The following is a 20,174-nucleotide window of genomic DNA, read 5'->3' on the forward strand; positions in this document are numbered from 1 at the left end:
GCAAGGACTTAGACCATCAAAGACTCCCAGAATATCCCACGACTCACAGTATTACATTCCTCCACTGTGAAACTCCCTGTCCTGGGGGAGGTACTGAGCATTCTCACCTGAACCTGAGCATATATATAATCTTTGGGTTTGGGCACATGGGGCACCTCCATTTGATGGATCCAGAGGAAGACCAGAATTTCAACAGTACTGTGACCCTCAACTTACGAACAGTGTGCCAATATAGACTCCAACTTTGTGGGTTGAAACCAGTTTTCTCTGTTTCATTGTATTTTTTGTAATCTCCAGTAAATTGTAGCTCCGACCTGTAATCTCTCTTGAGGTAGTAGAATGGGATTAATTTCCCCTGCCAGTTTACTTATAAAGCAGCACATCTTTTGGCGCCCAATGTGAGGCTCGCGAGAGGTCGGAATTACAGTTTTGTTCTAAAGCATTTGTGTATTGGGGTATGGCAACTTTCCTGATCATCATGTTTCTTGGTGTATTCACCTGCATGTTGTGCCCTGTACATATTTCTGCATTGGGGGAAGTATTTGCTCATCATGATGCTCTCTTTATGATCAGGAGCGGAATCAAAGCTGCTTTGCTGATTTTCTGCGTTTATGGCATGGTAACATCAGAGACAATGAGTTTCATTTGGAATGTGTATTCAGTCTTGTTTGCCTGTCCTAGCCTGGGCTGCTACTTCTGGAGCCTCATTAATAATGGCACACAGCCTGATGCCTTAGAGTGGCTACCTGGAACAGAGGCTAGACAAGGTTAAGAGAATAAAAGTAGGTATTTATTAAAGGCCTTCAAAAGGCACACCTTGGGCAGTCAGAAGCCTCAGAGGCTACACCCAAGATGGACGATGGTCATGAGTTTTCCAGACAGATATAAGATTGATCCATTTACATATCAGGGGTAAATCCTCCAATTACAGCTTCAGGTAATGAAGTCATATGCCCCCAGTTTGTTCCCCTCCCCCAATTCACTTTTGTTTATCATTTCCAGGGCCTGAGGCAGTAGGGTGTCCTTGGATCTCAAGACTAGAGTGGTCGTTTTGTCTGACTAAAATGTGGAGACAGATGGCTAACACTTTATATGGAGTTCAGAGTTATGCACTAATGCAGTACAGGATTTGAAAAGTATAAGGCATCAAGCCTGTGGGGTGAAGAGGAGAGAATGTTGTTTTCCAGCCCTTCAGGCCTGCTACAACAGTTTTTGAGAATGTTGAGTTCCCTCTAGATGTTAAGGGCAGCATGATCTTCTTGTTAGTTCTGCTAAGTTTTCTCTATACGGCTTGCACTGTCTACACCATGCTTACAGAATCACAGAATAACTAGGTTGGAAGAGACCTTCAAGATCATCAAGTCCAACCCATGCCCCAAACACCTTAAGTAAACCACGCCACCAAGTGCCATATCCAGTCTTTTGTTGAACACATCCAGGGATGGTGACTCCACCACCTCCCCAGGCAGGCCATTCCAATATTGTATTACTTTTTCTGTGAAAAACTTCTTCCTAAAATCCAACCAATATTTCCCCTGTCGCAGCTTGAGACTGTGTCCTCTCGTTCTGGCATTTGTTGCCTGGAGAAGGAGACCGACCCCCACCTGACTACAACCACATTTCAGGAAGTTTTAGAATGCAGTAAGATCACCTCTGAGTCTCCTTTTCTCCAGGCTAAACAACCCCAGGTCCGTCAGTCGTTCCTCATAGGGCTTGTGTTCCAAGCCCCTCACCAGCCTTGTCACTCTTCTCTGGACGTGCTCAAGCGTCTCGACGGCCGTCCTAAAACGTGGGGCCCAGAACTGGACACAGTATTCAAGGTGTGGCCTCAGCAGTGCCGAGTACGGGGGAAGAATGTCCTCCCTGCTCCTGCTGGACGCACTGTTCCTGATACAGACCAGGATGCCGTTGGCCTTCTTGGCTACCAGGGCACACTGCTGGCTCATGTTCAGTCTGTTGTCGACCAGTACCCCCATGTCCTTTTCCACCTGGGCACTGTCCAGCCACACCTTCCCCAGCCAATAATGTTGCAGGGCGTTATTGTGGCCAAAATGCAGGACTTGGCACTTGGACTTATTAAACTCCATCCCATTGGACTCTGCCCATCCATCCAACCGTTCTGGGTCTCTCTGCAGAGCCCTTCTCCCTTCCAACAGATCAGCACATGCCCCCAACTTGGTGCCACCTGCAAACTTACTAATGAAGGTTTCAATACCCTCATCCATGTCATCAATAAAGATATTGAACAAAACAGGCCCCAGCACAGGCCCGTGAAGGACACCACTGGTGACCGGTCGCCAGCTGGATGCAGCACCGTTCACCCGCACTCTCTGGGCCCAGCCACCCAGCCAGTTCTTAACCCAGCAAAGAGTGCTCCTGTCCAAGCCGTGGGCTGCCGGCTTTTCCAGGAGTATGCTGTGGGAGACAGTGTCAAAGGCGTTGCTGAAGTCCAAATGGACAACATCCACAGCCTTTCCTGCATCCACCAGGCGGGTCAGTTGGTCATAAGAGGAGACCAGATTGGTCAAACACGACCTACTCCTCCTAAACCCGTGCTGGCTGGGTCTGATACCCCGGCCATCCTGTAAGTGCTGCGTGATGGCACTTAATCTAAACTGCTCCATTATCTTGCCTGGTACGGAGGTCAGGCAGACTGGTCTATAATTACTAGGATCCTCCTTTCTACCCTTTTTGTGAATGGGTGTCACATTGGCCAGCTTCCAGTCATCTGGAACCTCATCAGTGAGCCAGGACCGTTGGTAAAAGATGGAGAGCGGCTTCGCAAGCTTATCTTAGAGTCAGGACAGAGGCTTCTAGGGAATTTGTCTGCAGACCTGCCCTGGGAGCAGATCATCCTGAGTGGCACGGGATGTCGAAGGAGATGGGCCAGTATTTGGAAGACTTCTCTCTTCCAATGATCTGGAAGTTCACCTCTGAACAACTGCAAGGACCCTGTTAAAAGAATAAGTTATGTGAAGGGAAAAGGCTCTGACAGCTCCAGAGATGGACAACTCACAGCAACATGCTGGGCCCTGGCCATTGCTTACCAGACACTGCTTGGTATGGTGCAACACTTTCAGGAGGAGGAGAAAAGAAACAAATCAACAGGAACCATGTCCACACAAACCACATCTGAGCCAGAGGGAAAAGGAAACAAATTGTTAGAAATGAGACGCTTGACTCAGCCAACATATCAAGCAGTAATTCAATGTATTAATTAATATGGTAACACATGAGCAAAAACAGCACTGGGTACAGTGGTGGGGGTTTTCCCCTCCCACTGTACACTGATTGCTGGGCTTGCTGGTATTTATTGATCACATTCATGCATATTCATAAGCTTTCTCAGCAGTTTCTATTTCCAGTTTTTTACATCACAACCCTATACTTCAGGATCGTAAATCGACGATGGTGATGTTTGGTTCCTTTCCAATTTCTATACTCGATTGTGATCTATTCCAGGTTTCAATATCCCAGGATGTACATCCCAGGATGTATATCCCAGATGGTGGGGTCCAGCTGTCAGATGTGGAGTCCAACATCTATTTTCTAGGACCATTAATCTATGACAGTGATGTCCAGCTTCCCTTTCTAAATCAGTAATCAGCGACATTGATGTCCATCTTCCTTTTTCAGGATGTTTTTGCCATTTCAATAGGAGCTTGGGATGGGTTCACTTCCTTCTTTTGTTTAAATCCTTTATGCATTCTAAAGCTACAGTTTAAAATCCCTAATACAAAGCAACATTCTCAAGCTATAATTCAAAGGTTCTCATTACAAAAACAGCTTAAGACTTATAATAGTTAATTGCAAACAAAAGATTGGTTCAAAGGCCTTCTTCCATGCTTTGCTTTCCACGGTTGTTTATTAGAACTTGTCTTTATAACTGTCCCACGGCCCTGTTCCCCACATTTCACAATTACAATTACACAGGTTACCTTTATTTACCTGACACGAAACACAACTTTGTATTTCACAAAATCAACAGGCACCGTATGCATGCAAGCCATTGCTGGACCAGAAGGACAGCCTAAGCTGGTGGCAGTCGCCCTTGTTCAGAAAAGAAAATCCGCATAGTGAATGACGAGGAAGAGGCAGGACCTTCACATCCAGCAGGAGAGACAGAGCCAGAAAACGTCACTCGATCCCTATTATCCCTGGGCAAGCTGCGTGAGCTGCGTAGAGAGCTCACATGCGAGGCAAATGAGTCCATGTTGACCAGGCTGCTCTGAATCCGGGATGCTATGGCTAATGATCGAATTCCGGATGGTATCGAAGGCAGGCAACAGGGATCCCTGTCCCGGCGTGTGACTATTGACCCGGGGATCAGGAAAAGACAGGAAACTCTGAGCCTCTGGCGACGACTGCTGTCAAGTTTGAGGGAAAGGCACCGTTGTGAGGAGGACCTCCATGTGCTGCGAGGACAGTAGAACATGATGGTGCAAGGTGTCCGATGCCTGAGGGAATTAGCTGTGCTGGAGATTATTTTTTCAGAGGACAAGGGATTCCCTAAAAGTCCAGACGGTGTCCAGTGCGCATCACAAATGTGGCTGAAATTCGCTCAGCTTGGGTCAGAAATATATTCCTGTTACTTAGCGACGCTGCAATGGAGGGAGGGAGAAGATAAGTTGGGTGCCTTGGTTAGTAAACTCAGGATTTATGAAGACACTGTTGCTGCCCTATTACGGGCCCACGTCTCGCCTGTGGAAACAAAACTGGCTGGGCACGTCGGGAGCCTGGAAGAGAAAATTGAAGAGGGCTACCAGAAACTAAGAGAGGAGCTTAAGGAGGGAATCTTCCATATCTCATCAGGACAGACGAGAGTCTCTGCTGTTAGCATCAGGTGTCCCCCAGCTAAGGAGAGAGTGTACACTCCACGAGGGTATACTCCCAGCAGCATGGGAGTGATGATGTTATGTCCAGTCCTCTTGAAGGGACCTCCAGGTCATTTTTGCAGGAAGGGAACAATGAGTACCATGACCAGAACTAGAGGGGCCCTTTCTCTAGCCAGGTAGAGGAGAGGGTCTATTGGACTGTGTTGATCCGATGGCCTGGCACATCGGACCCAAAAAAGTGTAAGGCTTTAGTTGACACTGGCACATGATGTACTTTAATGCCATTGAGAAATGTGGGGGCAGAATCCATCTCTATTTCTGGGGTGATAGGGGGATCCCAACAGCTGACTGGACTGGAAGCTGAAGTGAGCTTGAGCAGGAAGGAATGGCACAAACACCCCATCGTGACTGGTCCAGAGGCCCTGTGTATCCTCGGCATAGATTACTTCAGGAGTGGGAATTTCAAAGACCCAAAAGGGCATTGGAAGGAGAGGCATGGCAAAAGCTGCAGTAGGTGATTTGCAGCTGGCAGAGGCTGCTCCGATGTGAGCTTGGAACCTCCCCAGGTGTCCTGGGCTGGCACCGAGATGAGAGAGGAAAAGGGGGTGCTTCCCCTTTCAAAAGGGTTCCTGCAAACTCACGGGGGTGGCAGCTGGTCTCAGTGCTAGTAGTGGTCGAGGTGCGGCGGCGGACAGCTGGAATCTTCTCAGCAGCAGCGGGCACAGGTGGGGAAGGTAGGCAGGACTCAGTCATAGTGCTGAGTTGCAACGCAGCAAAGTCGCGGGTCAGAGCACACAGTCTCCCTTGGCACCATGCTGCAAACCCGCCCCCCCAGTTAAAACTCCCCAACCCCCACTGGAGAATCGTAGTATCCTAGACCAGCCCAGGTGTGAAGGGACCTTGAAAGATCATCTGTTGCAGCCTCTTGTGGGAAAGGGTGCCTAGATGAGATTATTTAGCACCCTGTCCGACCGCATGTGGAAAACCTCCAGCAATTGGGACTGGTGCAACTTGTGCCCGTTGTCCCTTGTCTTCTCCATGTGGCTCCCTTGAAGTACTGGAATACTGTGTGGAGGTTCCCCCTGAGCCTAGGCAGGTGCCTAGCATTTTGCAACTAATTCCTTTGTCATTGCTGGCCTTCATGCAGCTGCTAGCTGTATTTAGATGTTCCTCCACAGCTTTTGGATCATGCTGAGCCCATTTGTCTGAGTATTTAGGACTTAGGCTTATTCCCTGCTTCTGTAAGTATTCAGTGATATCTCTTGCCATCCCTCTGACTCTGCCAAGTAGTGCAAATGGGTGTTTTAGGTCGCTTGAAGAATCGGCAGAAAAGGTATCAGCAAAAGCAGGTTCTCCAGCCCTTTGAGCATCTTCGTGGCCCTCCTTGGGATGCTCTCCAGTCTGCCCGCCTCTTTGTATTGAATTCTGGGGAAGAGAACTGCACACAGAGTGTGGCCTGCAGGCATGGCCTCTGTGAGAAGAGGCGGGGGTCTGCTCTGCACTAGTCACAGCTAGTTTTCACCAGCTAGGCACCAGACTTCCCTGAGAGCCAAAAGCGAGCAACTCAGCAAAGCTGGTGGCACCCTTGTGTAAGCATATTTAAGAAAGGGTAAAGCACTGTCTGGGGCAGGTATTTCCCTGCTGCCCTTAGATCTGGCAGGTGGCTATGTCCTGAAGGAACTTTTTCATCTTATTTTCTCCTCCTGTCCTATTGAGGAGGGGTGGTGAGAGAACAGCTGGCTGAGCCCCTGGCAGCCAGCCATGGTCTGACCTCATAAAGCCTAAAAGGCATATTCTTCCTTGAAGAAGGGGTAGGTGGCTTAGAGATTTTAGGAACAGGACTGAATGTTGGTTTGAGTGAAGGGCAGGTACCAATCCGTCTTCTATAACTGCAATTTCAGCAGCAAAGGACAGCTGAGAATCAGGCCCCAATGATGCTGGTTTGGGTGTTGCTAAGATGGAGTTCATTTCCCCATAGCAGCTCTCACAGTGCCGTGTGTCACGTGAAAAAGGGAGGAGGCTTCCTTGACCCTTGGTGTGGGGAGATTTACTCAGTCTTTAGTGGTTAATTTGTCTGTCTTTCAGCAAAGTTGAGACCGTTGTGCCCGACCAGTCTGTCAGCATCCCATTGGGGGGATCCTTCACTGAGCAGTCCTACAGGATCAGAGGGTGGTTCGAGTGGCTTAGGGAAACACACCAACAGTGTAAGAGAGACCCCCGCAGCAGGTCTTCCCCTTTACCCATTGTGTTACCCTGCTGCCGCCGACTGGTAGCGTCTGCCAAAGATTCACACTAACACTTTATGGAATAACACGCTTTATTAATATAAATTGTGACAGGTTAAGGTTGGAAGATTGTCGGTGATAGTGTCTGACTGCAAAAATATATTTGAAGGAATACACAGACAAGCTCTAATCCCCACTAAAATGTTCAGCATGCATAGAGTATGATTCTTATCCAATAGGCATCTCTATGGGGGAGAAGACAGGTTCAGCCCATCAACTGATCCCAGCAGCTACGATGGAGTCTTTCCTAACTTTTCCCCATTCTTGACTTATTTTTATACTATTTCTGTGTGTTTAGTTGGAGCTTGAGTGACTCTAGTTGTACATACCTTTGTTACTGATTGGTGTAGAATTCTCTTGCTTTGCTTTACAGGTACAGTCAGAAAGAACAGAGAGCACATGCCCAGTGAGGGATGGTCGCACTTTGGAGGTGGGTAACTTTGGGACGGAGGTGTGCGTTGATATTATTATTATTATTAGGCTTTAATGAAGCAAGTTCATCTAAGGAGAGTGGTTTCACCACAGTTGCTGTCTCAGCAGTAAGACATCTTCCCCTGTCTCCCTTGGTTGACAGGTGGTATGCTGTTTATCAGCTGCAAAGTACCATGGAGTTCCCTTCCCTGCAAGGATTTCTGCAGAGCCTGGCCTTCGCTCCGCTCCACCCTCCATTCCATCCCTCTTAGCAGGTGTGTGTGTGTATGGGGAATCATCATGGAATAGGTTTCAAGTCATGCCAACTGTATTCCACTCAGGGAGCAGCAACTGTGATTTACCCTATAATTCCCGTACTGTTATAACTCCTGTGAGGATGCTAATATAAGTCCTAAGTTTCCTCTAATTGAATCCCCAGTTACCGGTCCACAGGGTCCCCGGTCATTTTCCCACACCGTGCTTTGCACTGGTAGCTAGAAAGGTGTTGATAACACACCAGTGTTTTGGCTACTGCTGGGCAGTGTTGGCACAGCATCAGCGCTGTCTCTCCAACATTCTGTCCCAGCATCAGTAGGCTGGGGGTGGGCAAGATCCTGGGAGGAGACACCACTAGACCAGCTGACCCAAACTGGCCAGAGGGATATTCTGTACCATATGACATCAGCCCAGAAATAAAAGCTAGGTAAAGGAGGAGGAAAGGGGGGCATTTCTTATTTACAGTGTTTACCTTCCAGAGAAACTGCTACGTGTCCGGAAGCCCTGCTTCCCAGGAAGTGGCTAGGCAGTGCTTGCTGACCAAAAGTCGACAATAAGGTTGGGGGTTTTTTTCCCCTCTCCTTGTTGATGCGCAAACTTTCACTTTTGCTTTAGTAAACTGCCTTATCTCAATCTGCAAGTTGTTTTTCATCTCTCCTGTCCAGCTGAGAAGGGGGAGTGACAGAGTTGTTGGCTGAACACCTGGCATCTAGCCAAGATAAACCCACACCAGTCCTTTTTGGTTCCTAACGTGAGCTGAGACAATGGCAGTTATATATCTTGCATGGTATAGTAATAGCAGTTCTTGAGTAGCAAGCTCCTGTGCGTGGACATGGAGTTTGTGGGGTACGCTGCTTATCTCTTTGTTTTGTTCAGTTTGGGAACATGTTAATACAAACAGTGTCTCTGCGCTTTGCTGTGACATTGGTGGCTTTGTTGTGCTGGAGGAGCTATCTTCTGGGGACAATGAGGGAATCCCTCTCCCTCTCCCTATCTGGGATTGATGTGTATTGTTTTAGAATGCAGGCTCCCGTGTTCCTTGTTCTTCCTCATGTAAGCTGTTGAATGCTATTAATACTATTAACTAATACTGTTGGCCTACTATGGGGTTTGTGGAATCTGGTGTCATCCTGCTGTAAGACAAAACAAACTGTAGGTGAGGAGATATTGAAATGTGCCCTGAAGCGGCTGGTCCCTGGATGGCAGTGTGTGTGGAAGGATTTGGGCAGGTTCCTAGAGTGGTTATCACCTCCCCTTGCCTGGGACTTTACACCTAAACAGGCAATGAGCCCTGGCAAACGGATGTGTCACCTGATAGAAGGGTGCCTTACCTACCCCGATGAAACCCAGCAGCTTCTCACCCTGTACGAGGCCCTGGGCTATGCCCGTTGAGCCACAGTTCAGTACTGTCAGAGGAGTGTGGCTGAGGCAGGGACCCAAAGTGCATTTGAGGACACTATGGCTGAGATAGGGACCCAAACAACAACGACTACAGTAATTGCCCCCCAGAAGTGTCAAAGAAAAGTTGAATAAGGAGAGCCAAGGAGCGATCAGCAAGACTCACCTTTTAGTCGTCCCATGTGGCCAGTGCAAAAGTCTGATGGAGGGTGGAGGTTAACAGTAGACCATCGTGGCCTCAATGAAGTAATGCCCCCACTGAGTGCTCCTGTACCGCACATGTTAGAGCTCCAATATGAACTGGAGTCAAAGGCAGCCAGGTGGTGTGCTGCACTTGGCATTGTCAATGCATTTTTCTCAATTCCTTTGGCAGCAGAGTGCAGACTGCAGTTTGCTTCCATGTGGCGGGGTGTCCAATACACCAGGAATCGACTGTCCCGGGGGTGGAAACACAGCCCTAGCATCTCCCATGGACTGATGCAAAGTGTACTGAGGATGGGTGATGCCCCTGAACGTCTGCAACGCATTCATGTCATCATTGTGTGGGGCACTGAAGCAGAAGAAGTGTTTGAGAAGGGAAAAAGATTAGTTCAGAATGTTCTGGTAGCTGAGTTTGCCATAAAGAAAAGCAAGGTCAAGGGACCTGCATGGGACAACAAGTTCTTGGGCGTCAAATGGCAGGATGACCGCTGTCATGTGCCTATGGATGTGGTTAAGGGGATAGGAACTATGTCTTCACCAGCTAAGAAGATGGAAACACCCTCTTTCGTAGGCTGCCTGGGGTTTTGGATAATGCGTATTCCAGGTTATAGTCAGCTTGTGAGGCCCCTCTATCAAGTGACCCGGAAGAAGAACCATTCTGAACGGGGCCTTGAGCAACAACAGGCCTTTGAGCAGATCAACGAGGAAATAGCTTGTGCGGTAGCTCTTGGGCCTGTTCAGACTGCATGAGCCCTGCAAAATATACTCTACACTGCAGCTAGGTAGCATGGTCTCACGTGGAGCCTCCGGCAAAGAACATCAAGAGAAACCAGAAGTCGACTATTAGTGCCGGGGTCGGCTGTTGCTTGTCTCTGCCCCAGCACGGGAAAAAGTGGTTCTGGGTAGGCCGCGCTCTCGAAGAAGGAGTCTGGACTCTTGCTTTAGGTCTTCAGTCAAGTTTATTATTTCTTATCTACAAAGATTTTCTGTCTGTCCAGCCGAGGTCTGATCAGCAAGACAGCCAAAGGCACTCTCTCCCGCCCACGAGGCGGTTGTCTCTTTTATAATGAAAATTACGTATTCGATATTTACCTTTACTTCCCAATACTTTCTGCCCTTGTTGGCAAGTGTACTCTTTCTATGAACCAATCCACACATGCCAACATCATCCCGAACATGGATGCCAAGGAGAAGAAAGAAGAAGGACAGGGCACGCCCAAATTCCTCCATCTTGGGACTCCTGATCCATGCACAGAATTCTAGACCCCCCTGTACAATACATAAAACCCCCCTGTACAGTGCATTCTAACTTAAGTTCTAACAAGTGAATAACATCCCCTCACCATTCAGACATGAAATTCTCTCATCTCCTCACCTTCAGGTGTCATTTCTTTAAAAGGATCAAAGTCAAGCCACCAGGTACTTTTGGCAACATTCCAGGGCCTCCGAGCCCCTCAAGGGTTGTCTCGGTAGCTCTGGACATCCGGAGTGATGTACTGAGCTCCCACATATTAGGGTTTTGGAGCCAGGGTTATTGAGGATCAGAAGGCCCTCTCCACTCCAGCTGAAAAAGAAATATTAGCAGCGTATGAGCGGGTTTGAGCATCCTCAAATGTTTTTGGGATAGAAGCCCGTCTCCTCTTGGCACTGCAATTTCCTGTGCTACACTAGATGTTCAAAGGAAGCATCCCTTCGACGCATCGTGCAAACAGCGCTACATGGAATAAGCGGGTGGGTAGTACTGATCACACAACGAGCTTGACTGGGGAAACCCAGTTGCCTGAGAATCCATGAAAAAAGGCAGAGATTTAGGATAACTTCTTTGAAAGGTCACTCGTGCTCAAGAAGCACCTCCATATAATGAGTTATCAGAAGATGAAAGAGGCCATGGTCTCTTTATTGATGTATCCTGCATTGTGGGAGGAAAGCATCAGAGGTGGAAAGCTGCTGTGTGGCATCCCACAGAACGAGTCGTTGAGGACGCTAATGGAGAAGAAAAGTGGCACCCATCTTGATGGAATGGAGCCCAAGTCATGGCCTGTTTGTAAACATCCGGAAGTGTGGAGGAACCCCGCGGAATGGGAAAATAATATACCCTGCAAAGGAAGGGGGACTGTAGTTAATGAAAATGTATATGTATGTTGGGCAGAAAGATGGTTTAAGCATGGAGTTTAAGTTGTAAGCATTGGTAAGAAGGGATTTCAGTCATGACAAATAAATACAACGTAATTATTAGAAGACAGATATGTATATATTTAAAAAATTCTGTGGCATCTGAGTATGATGCAAATGGTGTGAATTAAGGGGTGGAGTTTGTATTGGGTGCGGCTGAGATGGAATTAGTTTTCCCCATAGCGGCCATCAGTGCCATGCTTTGCATTGGTAACTAGAAAGGTGTTGATAACACCCCAGTGTTTTGGCTACTGCTGGGCAGTGTTGGCACAGCATCAGCGCTGTCTCTCCAACATTCTGTCCCTCATCAGTAGGCTGGGGGTGGGCAAGATCCTGGGAGGAGACACCACTAGACCAGGTGACCCAAACTGGCCCGAGGGCTATTCTGTACCATATGACTTCAGCTCAGAAATAAAAGCTACGTTAAGGAGGGGGAAGGGGGCACATTTGTTATTTACAACGTTTCCGTTTTGGAGCAACCCCTACGCGTGCTGAAGGCCTGCTTCTTGGAAAGTGCTTGCTGATGGGAACTAGAGGATATAATTATTTGTTTTTCCTGTTTGCTTTTTCATGCAAAAACTTTCTCTTTTCCTTTAGTAGACTGCCTTATCTCACCCTGTGAGTTGTTTTCCATCTTCTTTTCTCTCTGCGTCAAGCTTATAAGGGGGATTGATAGAGTGGCTCTGTGGGCACCTGTCATCCAGCCAAGGTCAACCCACCACCGATGCTTTTGATGCCGTCCAGGTGTTGTAGGATAAGGGCGCTGATAATGCGGGTGAATAATTGGCTGTGGAGCTGGTGCTTGCAACAGCGTTCTGGGTTCTATGAACATGGGACCCTGTTTTTCTATCAGCATCTGCATGGGAGAGCGGAGCTCCATCTCACTAAGCAGAGCAAAGATATTTTTGCCAGTAGGATAGCTGACCTGATTAGGGGGGCTTTAAACTGAAAGCACGGTGTGCGGCAGGGCATCCCCGAACTGGAAATAATTAGCATTGACACCATGATTCACAGAAGGATGATCAATCTCTTTATTTTCTATATATTTACATGTATATGCAATTATTAAGAAACCCATTGCTTTTATAGACAGTTATGATACACATGGACTTAATTGGCCCTGGAATCCAAACACCATTACCATTGGCTAATTAAGAAACCACCCTTTGGTAAACAAATCTCCATAACATATTCCACATGTTCACAATAACAGGTGCAGCAAGTGAAGATAAGAATTGTTTCTCATTCTTTTCTCTGATCTTCTCACAGCCTTCCTCAGAAAGGCCTGGGAAAGTTATGTGTTGCTCTCTGTGGTCAGAGAGCTGCTGCCACAGTGAGGGTGCGAGGAGGGAGAGGGAGAGAATAATCAGCAGCCCTGTGCGGGAGTGATGGACAGGGTCAATGAACAAAGGGCAGGGCAAGAGCTCCAGTACCTTGAAGTCCCCCTTAGAACCCGAAGGCAGCTGTGGATGTCATAGCTGCAAGTGTGCCCAGCAGAAAGATCTCCTTGGACGAGTAAGTTTTAAAAGAGGAGATTGACAGGAAGCAGGGAATCCAGGTACACGGACAGGAGTTCGATGCCAGGTATTGTACGCTGTCCCAGGCTGAGCGACGGCCTGCCTTCAGAGTGCACAAAAGGAAGGTAAGTCAGAATGTAACCTCGGGGTGACTGACACAATTAACTCCTGAGATGAAGGAGACCGGATGCATTTCTGTGCTCAGGGTAGGAGGAAGAACCCTCCCCCACCTCCTGAAGTGCCCCTACAGAACCGACAGGATGCTCCTGGTTTGGAGACTGAAGAGCACATGAGTAATGGACAGGACCCAGGACAAAGCCAACCATGCAAAGCTGACCTAACTACCTGCCTACGTTAGAACCAGTGTGACCAGAGAAGCACATAAAGGTATTAGTAACTGGAGATTCCCTCCTGAGAAACACCGAGACAGCCATTTCCCACCCAGACGATTTCTCTAGAGAGCTCTGCTGCCTACCAGGAGCTCGCATTCATGGTGTCACTGAGAGGCTGCCGAGGCTGGTGAACCCTACAGATCATCACCCGCTCCTACTCTTCTCTGTAGCATCAGATAAGGCAACTTAGAACCCTCCCAGGAGTCTATTATGTCTGTAAGAGCGATGCTAAAAGGATGGGGAGCACAGGTGATGGTCGCCTCTATTGGTGTCCGGTCTGAGGAAGGGGTCCAGGAAGGAGGAGATGGACTGAAGAGCTGAATGCTGGGTTGCGTAGCTGGTGCCATACTCAAGGTTTTGGCTTCTATGATCATTGATCTGCCTTTGAGAAGCCGGGTCTGCTGGGAGCTGATGGGATTCATGTGACCAAGTTGGGAAAGAGGATCTTCACCAGCACCCTGGTGAGACTTACAAGGAGGGCTTTAAATAAGACTCCGTGGGGAAAGACGATGGAGTTTTGAGCAACAGAGAAGAGCCAGGGCTGGTGATGTGTTGGGAAACAAGAGGGGAATACTTGAGAAATGCTGCAAAGGAATTGGGGCTTGATCCTTGTCCAAAAAAGTGACACAGTCAACAGCTCAACGGAAGTGCCTCTGTACCAATGCATGCAGTATGCATAAGAAAGAGGAGCTGGAAACCACTGTGCAGACGGTAAAGCTAACAATGTATAATCACTATAGTAGAAATGTGCTGGGACAACTCAAATGACTGGAGCTCTGCAATCAATGGATGGTCAGAAGGAAGGAGGAGCAGAGGTGGCCCTCTATGTAAACCAAAAATAAGAGGGATTTCCTGTACAGAGCTGTCTTTGAAAGACAGCGATGAACAGGTTGAGAGCTTATGGGTGAAAATTAGTGGCCAAGCTGTTGCATTATGAGTAAGAAATTTGTCAGAAAATAAAGCCCCTTGCGTTCCTGCTGGTCCTCAGAGATCAGAGGGACTGGGTGAGGTTAGGCTTAATTTCTGATTACAACCAATTCAGCGCTGTAAGTCTGCTAGCGTTCTCTAAGAACCATTGCGAGCACAGATTTAGGAACAGAGTGCTTTTCTGAAGTTACAGAAATAGACATTTGGAACTGCCATTGAGAAATGCACTAGCTGTGATAGACCTCTAATAACATTGTGCTAACCCATGCAATACTAATAATAGCAATGGCATGCAGAAGCTTCTCCAAAGGTCGGCCCCCCTTGGGAGGAGGAGAAGAGAACAGACCGGCAACTGTCCCCTGTCGTGGTTTAGCCCGGAAGTGAGTTTCTGGAAAAATCGAAGTCAAACCAGTCAGTAGCCAAATTTGAAATTAGCATCTGTCGTGGCCACTGAGGATTTGAACACGCCTCTGAGAACACACTTGGGTTAAAAACCGATCATTCCCGGAAAAACTTCCTCTTTTAAGTCCAACAGGTGAGCTGGTCTGACTTCCTCCCACTGCCCAGCTGAGTCTAGGTGGGGGAGGGGGAGGCCATGCAGCCTGAGGGAAGGGAGGCCGGAGCCCCTGCAAGAGACAAAAATAAAAGAGACATGGGATATTTTAGGCAGCCCCGCCGGGAGAGAATGATAGAGACTGTGCTGGCTTAAAATTTGATATCTCGTGCCGGCACCACGGCTGGAAGGAGAAGGGGCGGGGGCAAGGTGCCCAGCCGCTGGGAGACTGGGCTGAGCTTTTAACTCTTTTAGTACTGAAGCAATAGAAGCTGTAAAAAACACTGATCCTCCCCAGCTGAGAGTTTAGAAAGGACGGAGGATGGGCAGATGAAAAGAAGGCTTAAGTAAGTAAAGAAATGCCAGCAGATGAGAGTGCCCTAGATGGAGGAGATGATTAGAGTAGCTTTAGCTAGACTTTTCTCTTACATAGCCATGGGCGAAAGCAATTTCTTCCAATAATACAAAGACTGCATCTTGGGGGAGGCAGTTGGCCAGAAGCCAAAAATAATAAGACCGCGAGGAGTGTTAGAAGAAACAAAGACTGAGGGGGAGGGTGTGGTGGAGCCCTCTACCTTCAGCGAAGGACCTCTGTTCCTGAGACCCAGGCCCCAGAGGAGGAAAAATATGGGGGGGACAGGTGTCCCAAATAGTGAGAGAAGGCCACTTCTTAAAACTGGACGATGCATTCTTTAAAAAGCCTAAGAAGCAGTTTAAATCCATAAACAGTAGTGAGAGCACTAGACATAGAAAGAAGATAATGACCACGACAAATTTTCTTCGGACGGCTGCCACGTGTGACACAAAAGCACAAAAAGTTCCACTGTGTTTCCGGGGGAGGCCCATGGTGCAAGAGAGAGACTCCTCTCTCCTGAAGAACTGAGGGGAGCTTGTGTGAAAGAAAGTATTGAACTAAGAATTAATGTATTAAAGGAAATTTAAATGTTAAAGGACTGGGGGGAGGAAGAATATTTTAAGAGTGTTCCATTATAAATTGTTGTGTGTGTTTTTTTTCTTTTTTCCCTTATGTTTCTGTGTTGTAAATTATTAAAGTGTTATGTTTTTCCCTCCATCCCCAAGTGGGAGACTACTTTGTTCTGTTTCCGGGTCACATCTCACAGTAACCATTTTAAAAATACACCTTTCATAAAAACCCTAACACTGTGCCAAAGTCAAACCATGACACCCCGATATCTTTTGGGAATTCCTGCTACCTAGCTGAAATTTCTACCCTCCTTATATACAGCCCTATCTGCTTCTCCTTACATATAGCATGATCTAAGCAGAGAGCTGAGTGATAGATACGTGGTGGTAGCATGTACTTCAGTAAGCTTATTAGCATATGCATGAGTGTGCGTTTTAATACTTAAATGACCCTTAATCAGGCAAAGTTTACTTTTTTGCCTTGGTGTCCTTCAAAGTTCTGCTCTTAAGACTTCCTTCCATTTCATGCCGTTCATCAGAGCCAAAAGAGGGCTATCCTAGCTGCCCATGAACTCCTCCTTTGGCCATATTGTCCTTTCTTGACCTCATCTATGTGGATCTCCATCGGTAAAGATAAGGTGGAGGTTACACGGTTTAGGCCTTAACGCTTTTCTGGCTCCATGGTCATCATCCCACACAAGCCAACAAAGGAAACCTTGTGCTTGGTATCTACTATAGGCCACCTGATTAAGAGGATAAGAAATCGGGCAAATTCGGCAGGAGATGAGCGTGTCTGAGTAACGGCCTTGTCTTCTGGTCGAGCTGAAGCACAAAGTGGAAACGCATAGGTAGTGGAAGCAGGGACACACGTTCTGGGAAGAATCTAAAGATGCCGCCCAGGTCTGTAGGGATGGGATCAGAAAAACTAAGGCAAAGCTGCAGCTGAAATTGGCAGGGGATGTAAAGAGTCATACGATGGGCTTCCACAGGTGCATTGGCCAGAAAATAAGACTAAAGAAAGCATATGCAACCCACGTGCCCGGCCCCCGCTGATAAATAAGCCAGGAGGTCTAGTGGCCAGCAACATAGAGAAGGCTGTGGTACTGGTCGATTCATTTTCCTCTGTTTTCACTGGCACGGTTATCAAACCTCTTGGGACCCTGAACCTCAAGGCAGGGGCTTGGGGAACAAAGTCCCTTCCATCATAGGAAAAGATCTCTTTTGAGAACACCTGAGGAACCTGTGAATACACAAGTCCTGCGCCTGGGGAGGCACAACCCCATGCACCAGTACATGCTGGAGGCCGATCGGCTGGAAAGCAGCTTTGCAAAATAGGACAATGTGCTCTTGCCTCAAAGGTGGCCAAGGATCTCCTTAGCCCCATATAGAGGAAAGCAGGGTTCGTATATGTTACAAGACAGTTGTGTGAACCATTCAATGTGCTCACTGTCCTCAGGAGTGCAGGACACCACAGACCACCCTTGGGCAGCTTTGAGGGCACTGCCTATTTTTCTAAAAGCCTCCTATCCAGCTTAAGGCAAATCCTACTCTCCTGAGCCCTCAAGCCAGCAGTGCTGAATGCACGCTTTACATTTTATTTGCTTCCAGGAGAAGTGCACCTTAGAAATGTCTGCCATGGAAGTGGGGCTTTCAGCAAACAATGTAGAGCAACTCCTGTTGTTTTTTCAAAATGTCCTGAGAAGGTAAAGCCAGGCCTGTCCTGGCCAAAGCAGTCATTTGACTGGAGGGAGCAGCAGCAAAAAGGCACAGGCACCTTTGGAGTGGACTCGATGCGGTAACAAAAAGCAAGAAACAGTACTTGTAGCTACTACAGCCTCTTCTGCGACCTCGTAGCCCGCCCTCTGGGTCGCAGCACTACGCGGGGCAAATCCCTCCGCGCCCCGCGGGCATCAGGCCGACGAGGGCGCCGGGGAAAGCGGAAACGACAGGCGAGACAGCAAATCGAGACGTGGGCCACGATCCGTCGGCCCAATGGGCGCCGCGAAGGGCCCGGCTTAGTGGAGGAAGTGTCGGGGCGGACACGGGCGTTGTCCTTGGCTGGCGAGTGTGGGGGTGCTGGCCTCTGGCCCCGGTGGCGCCACTACTGTCTTCGGAAAGATTATCGGCAAGGCGTTTCTCTGCTATCGTCAGCGACGAGGACGAGGAGGTAGCCGTACCCTTGCTCTGTGCGCGGTTCCTCTTCCCTTCCCCCCTCTCCCCCTCGTCCCGCGCTTGCGGGCATCTGAGCCGAGGACCCGGCGCGCGGTGCCCGCGCGAGCGGCAGGGTGCTGCTGCGGGTGGGTGCAGGGACGGGGGACGGACGGGGCCTCTCTGGGTTGTGGCGCTCTCTACTGCACCATCCCCTAAGCTTGTTCTGAGCCGCACCCCCACCCCTCCGGCTGCCGCGGGCGTACTGGGTTGCTGGAGCTGTCCGGACTCGCCTCGCATTCCACCCCCACCGTGTCGTGTGCGCGCGTAGATAAGGACCTCTGACGGTAACTTGGCCTCAATGTGCCTCCTAACAGCTTCGAAGAGGTTTCGCAGCTTTGCTGTGCTAGGCTTTGCTTCTGAATCCGCAAACTGGATTATTAGGACAAGGAATTCCGGCTTTCTCTAGTAAAAAAAAAAAAATAAAAAAAAATTAAGAAGTACGAAATGGTCATCCTGCAGGCTGCAACGGCTTTCCAGAACTTGTTTCTGTGGGGAAGTAAGACCGTGATAACATCATGCTTGCAAGGGTCACGAGTGTTGGTACTGGAAACTAGAGTGAGCTGCTTAGCCCGGGGGGGAAACCAATACAGCCGTTGCCTATGCGATGTTAACTTTAAGGTAATATCCCATATGACTTAGTTATTAGAATGCTGAAAGTTACCAGTTAGGGATGCCTTCTGCTTTTAAAGGCAGAGCTTGGATGGGGGTATAGAAGACCGACTCGTCCTATGCACTTGCAGGCTTCCTGTCATTATGCGTGTGTTCCATACTTGAGCTCTCTTGTCCTGTGGGAAACGAATGGCCGCTGCTCTTCCACTTCACTAAACTCTTTGAGGATTCAGTTAAGCCATTTGTCTCCTGCCTCTACGTAGACCACACAAAGCCAATAGAAAACCTGCTGTGGAAAGAATAAGCCTGAACTAAAACATCACTGATCACAAGTTGCTAGTCATAAGTAGTTGCCCATCTCCTTGTGCCCATCGTCTTGCATGACAAATCCCACTTCTGGAGGGCGCTCTGTAAAGATGTTGTGTTTTGGGTATAGAAAGCATTATAATCATGCAAGAAAAAAATCAATGTTCTGACTTGTGTTTGGGGTATCTGGTAATCTGCTTCTGTCGGAGTTCCGCCGGGCAGATGGGTTTGCATTAGCTCTTAGCTTTCTCTGAAGCCGGTTATGTTTTAACTGTTTAATCTTCCTCCAGTGCCATACGCTGCATGATCTATCGCTTTTCCTAGTCATGCCTAAGGAGCCAATTATCAAGTTGTCTGAAGCAGGAGGTTCTGGTGAATCTGTAAGTACCGTGTAAGCTTTCTGTATGCTATATTGTACCTGTAGATAGTTCCTCATTTACTAGACTCTTTCCCATCCCCCTTTTCCCTCTTGATAGAGCACAGTAGGCTTCTTTGGGTTTTCTGGCGCTATCATCTTTTTGCCTCTAGCCTGTAATGGAGTTGAGCTTTTTGACTAAAAGCAGTGCTATCAAGCAGTGCTGGTTCCTGGGTATGTACTTCTGGTGCAAAATGCAGTGTTGTTTTGGAGCACAGTCTGGTGTCTATTGTTGTGGTTTAGAGTGAGAGTAGTAGAACTTCTAACATGCAGAAGAGTGCTTGGGGTTTTGGCAGGTCAGGGGCAAGGAAGGACAAAGCTGGTTGAGAGGTGCTGGATGTTTTGCTTTTAGCTATGAAAGCCATGTTCAAAGACTTTGTAAGCCCACGCAAAAGGCAGCCTAAAGTTTATTTTCCACCAGATTTGGTGATGTTGCCTGAAGACACAGTGGGGGCTTTAACCTGGAGACAAAGTCAGCTTGTGTGTCTGTTTTGTAGTCCTTTGCTGTTTAGCTTGAGAAAAATTGCCTAGCTCTCTTTTGCCCCTATGGCGTGTATAATTGGTCTTGGTAACTTTGCTTGGAACGCTTCAGTTGCCGGCGGTCGGATGGCCATTAATTTGACATGCAATGATTGAATTGCGAGGAATTGGCTAGCTGTTTTCTCTGGGTGGTTCTCTGCTCTCGTTCCTTCCCTTCCTGCCCTCTGCCCTCATTATGTGTTCCTTTTTCTTTTGATTTTAC

At 48.2% G+C, this 20,174-nt stretch overlaps 1 protein-coding gene across 42 annotated transcripts in view; it reads left to right on the plus strand.

Moving 5' to 3' along the window:
* LOC135289121 (uncharacterized) overlaps positions 1-20,174 on the plus strand; it is a 262,105-nt gene that overhangs the window by 184,571 nt on the left and 57,360 nt on the right. For 18 of the 42 annotated variants that reach the window (XM_064402509.1, XM_064402510.1, XM_064402507.1 and 15 more), the window contains exons 12-13: positions 7,494-7,550; positions 7,695-7,806. In XM_064402509.1, the coding sequence (XP_064258579.1) occupies positions 7,494-7,550; positions 7,695-7,806 (169 nt within the window). Of the gene's footprint in view, positions 1-7,493; positions 7,551-7,694; positions 7,807-9,578; positions 12,201-19,307; positions 19,398-20,174 lie in introns of those variants that run through there. The other 24 variants (XM_064402475.1, XM_064402478.1, XM_064402480.1 and 21 more) reach the window with 8 other exon arrangements.

This window comes from Passer domesticus, chromosome W, assembly GCF_036417665.1.
Source record: "Passer domesticus isolate bPasDom1 chromosome W, bPasDom1.hap1, whole genome shotgun sequence".
NCBI classification, from domain to species: domain Eukaryota; kingdom Metazoa; phylum Chordata; class Aves; order Passeriformes; family Passeridae; genus Passer; species Passer domesticus.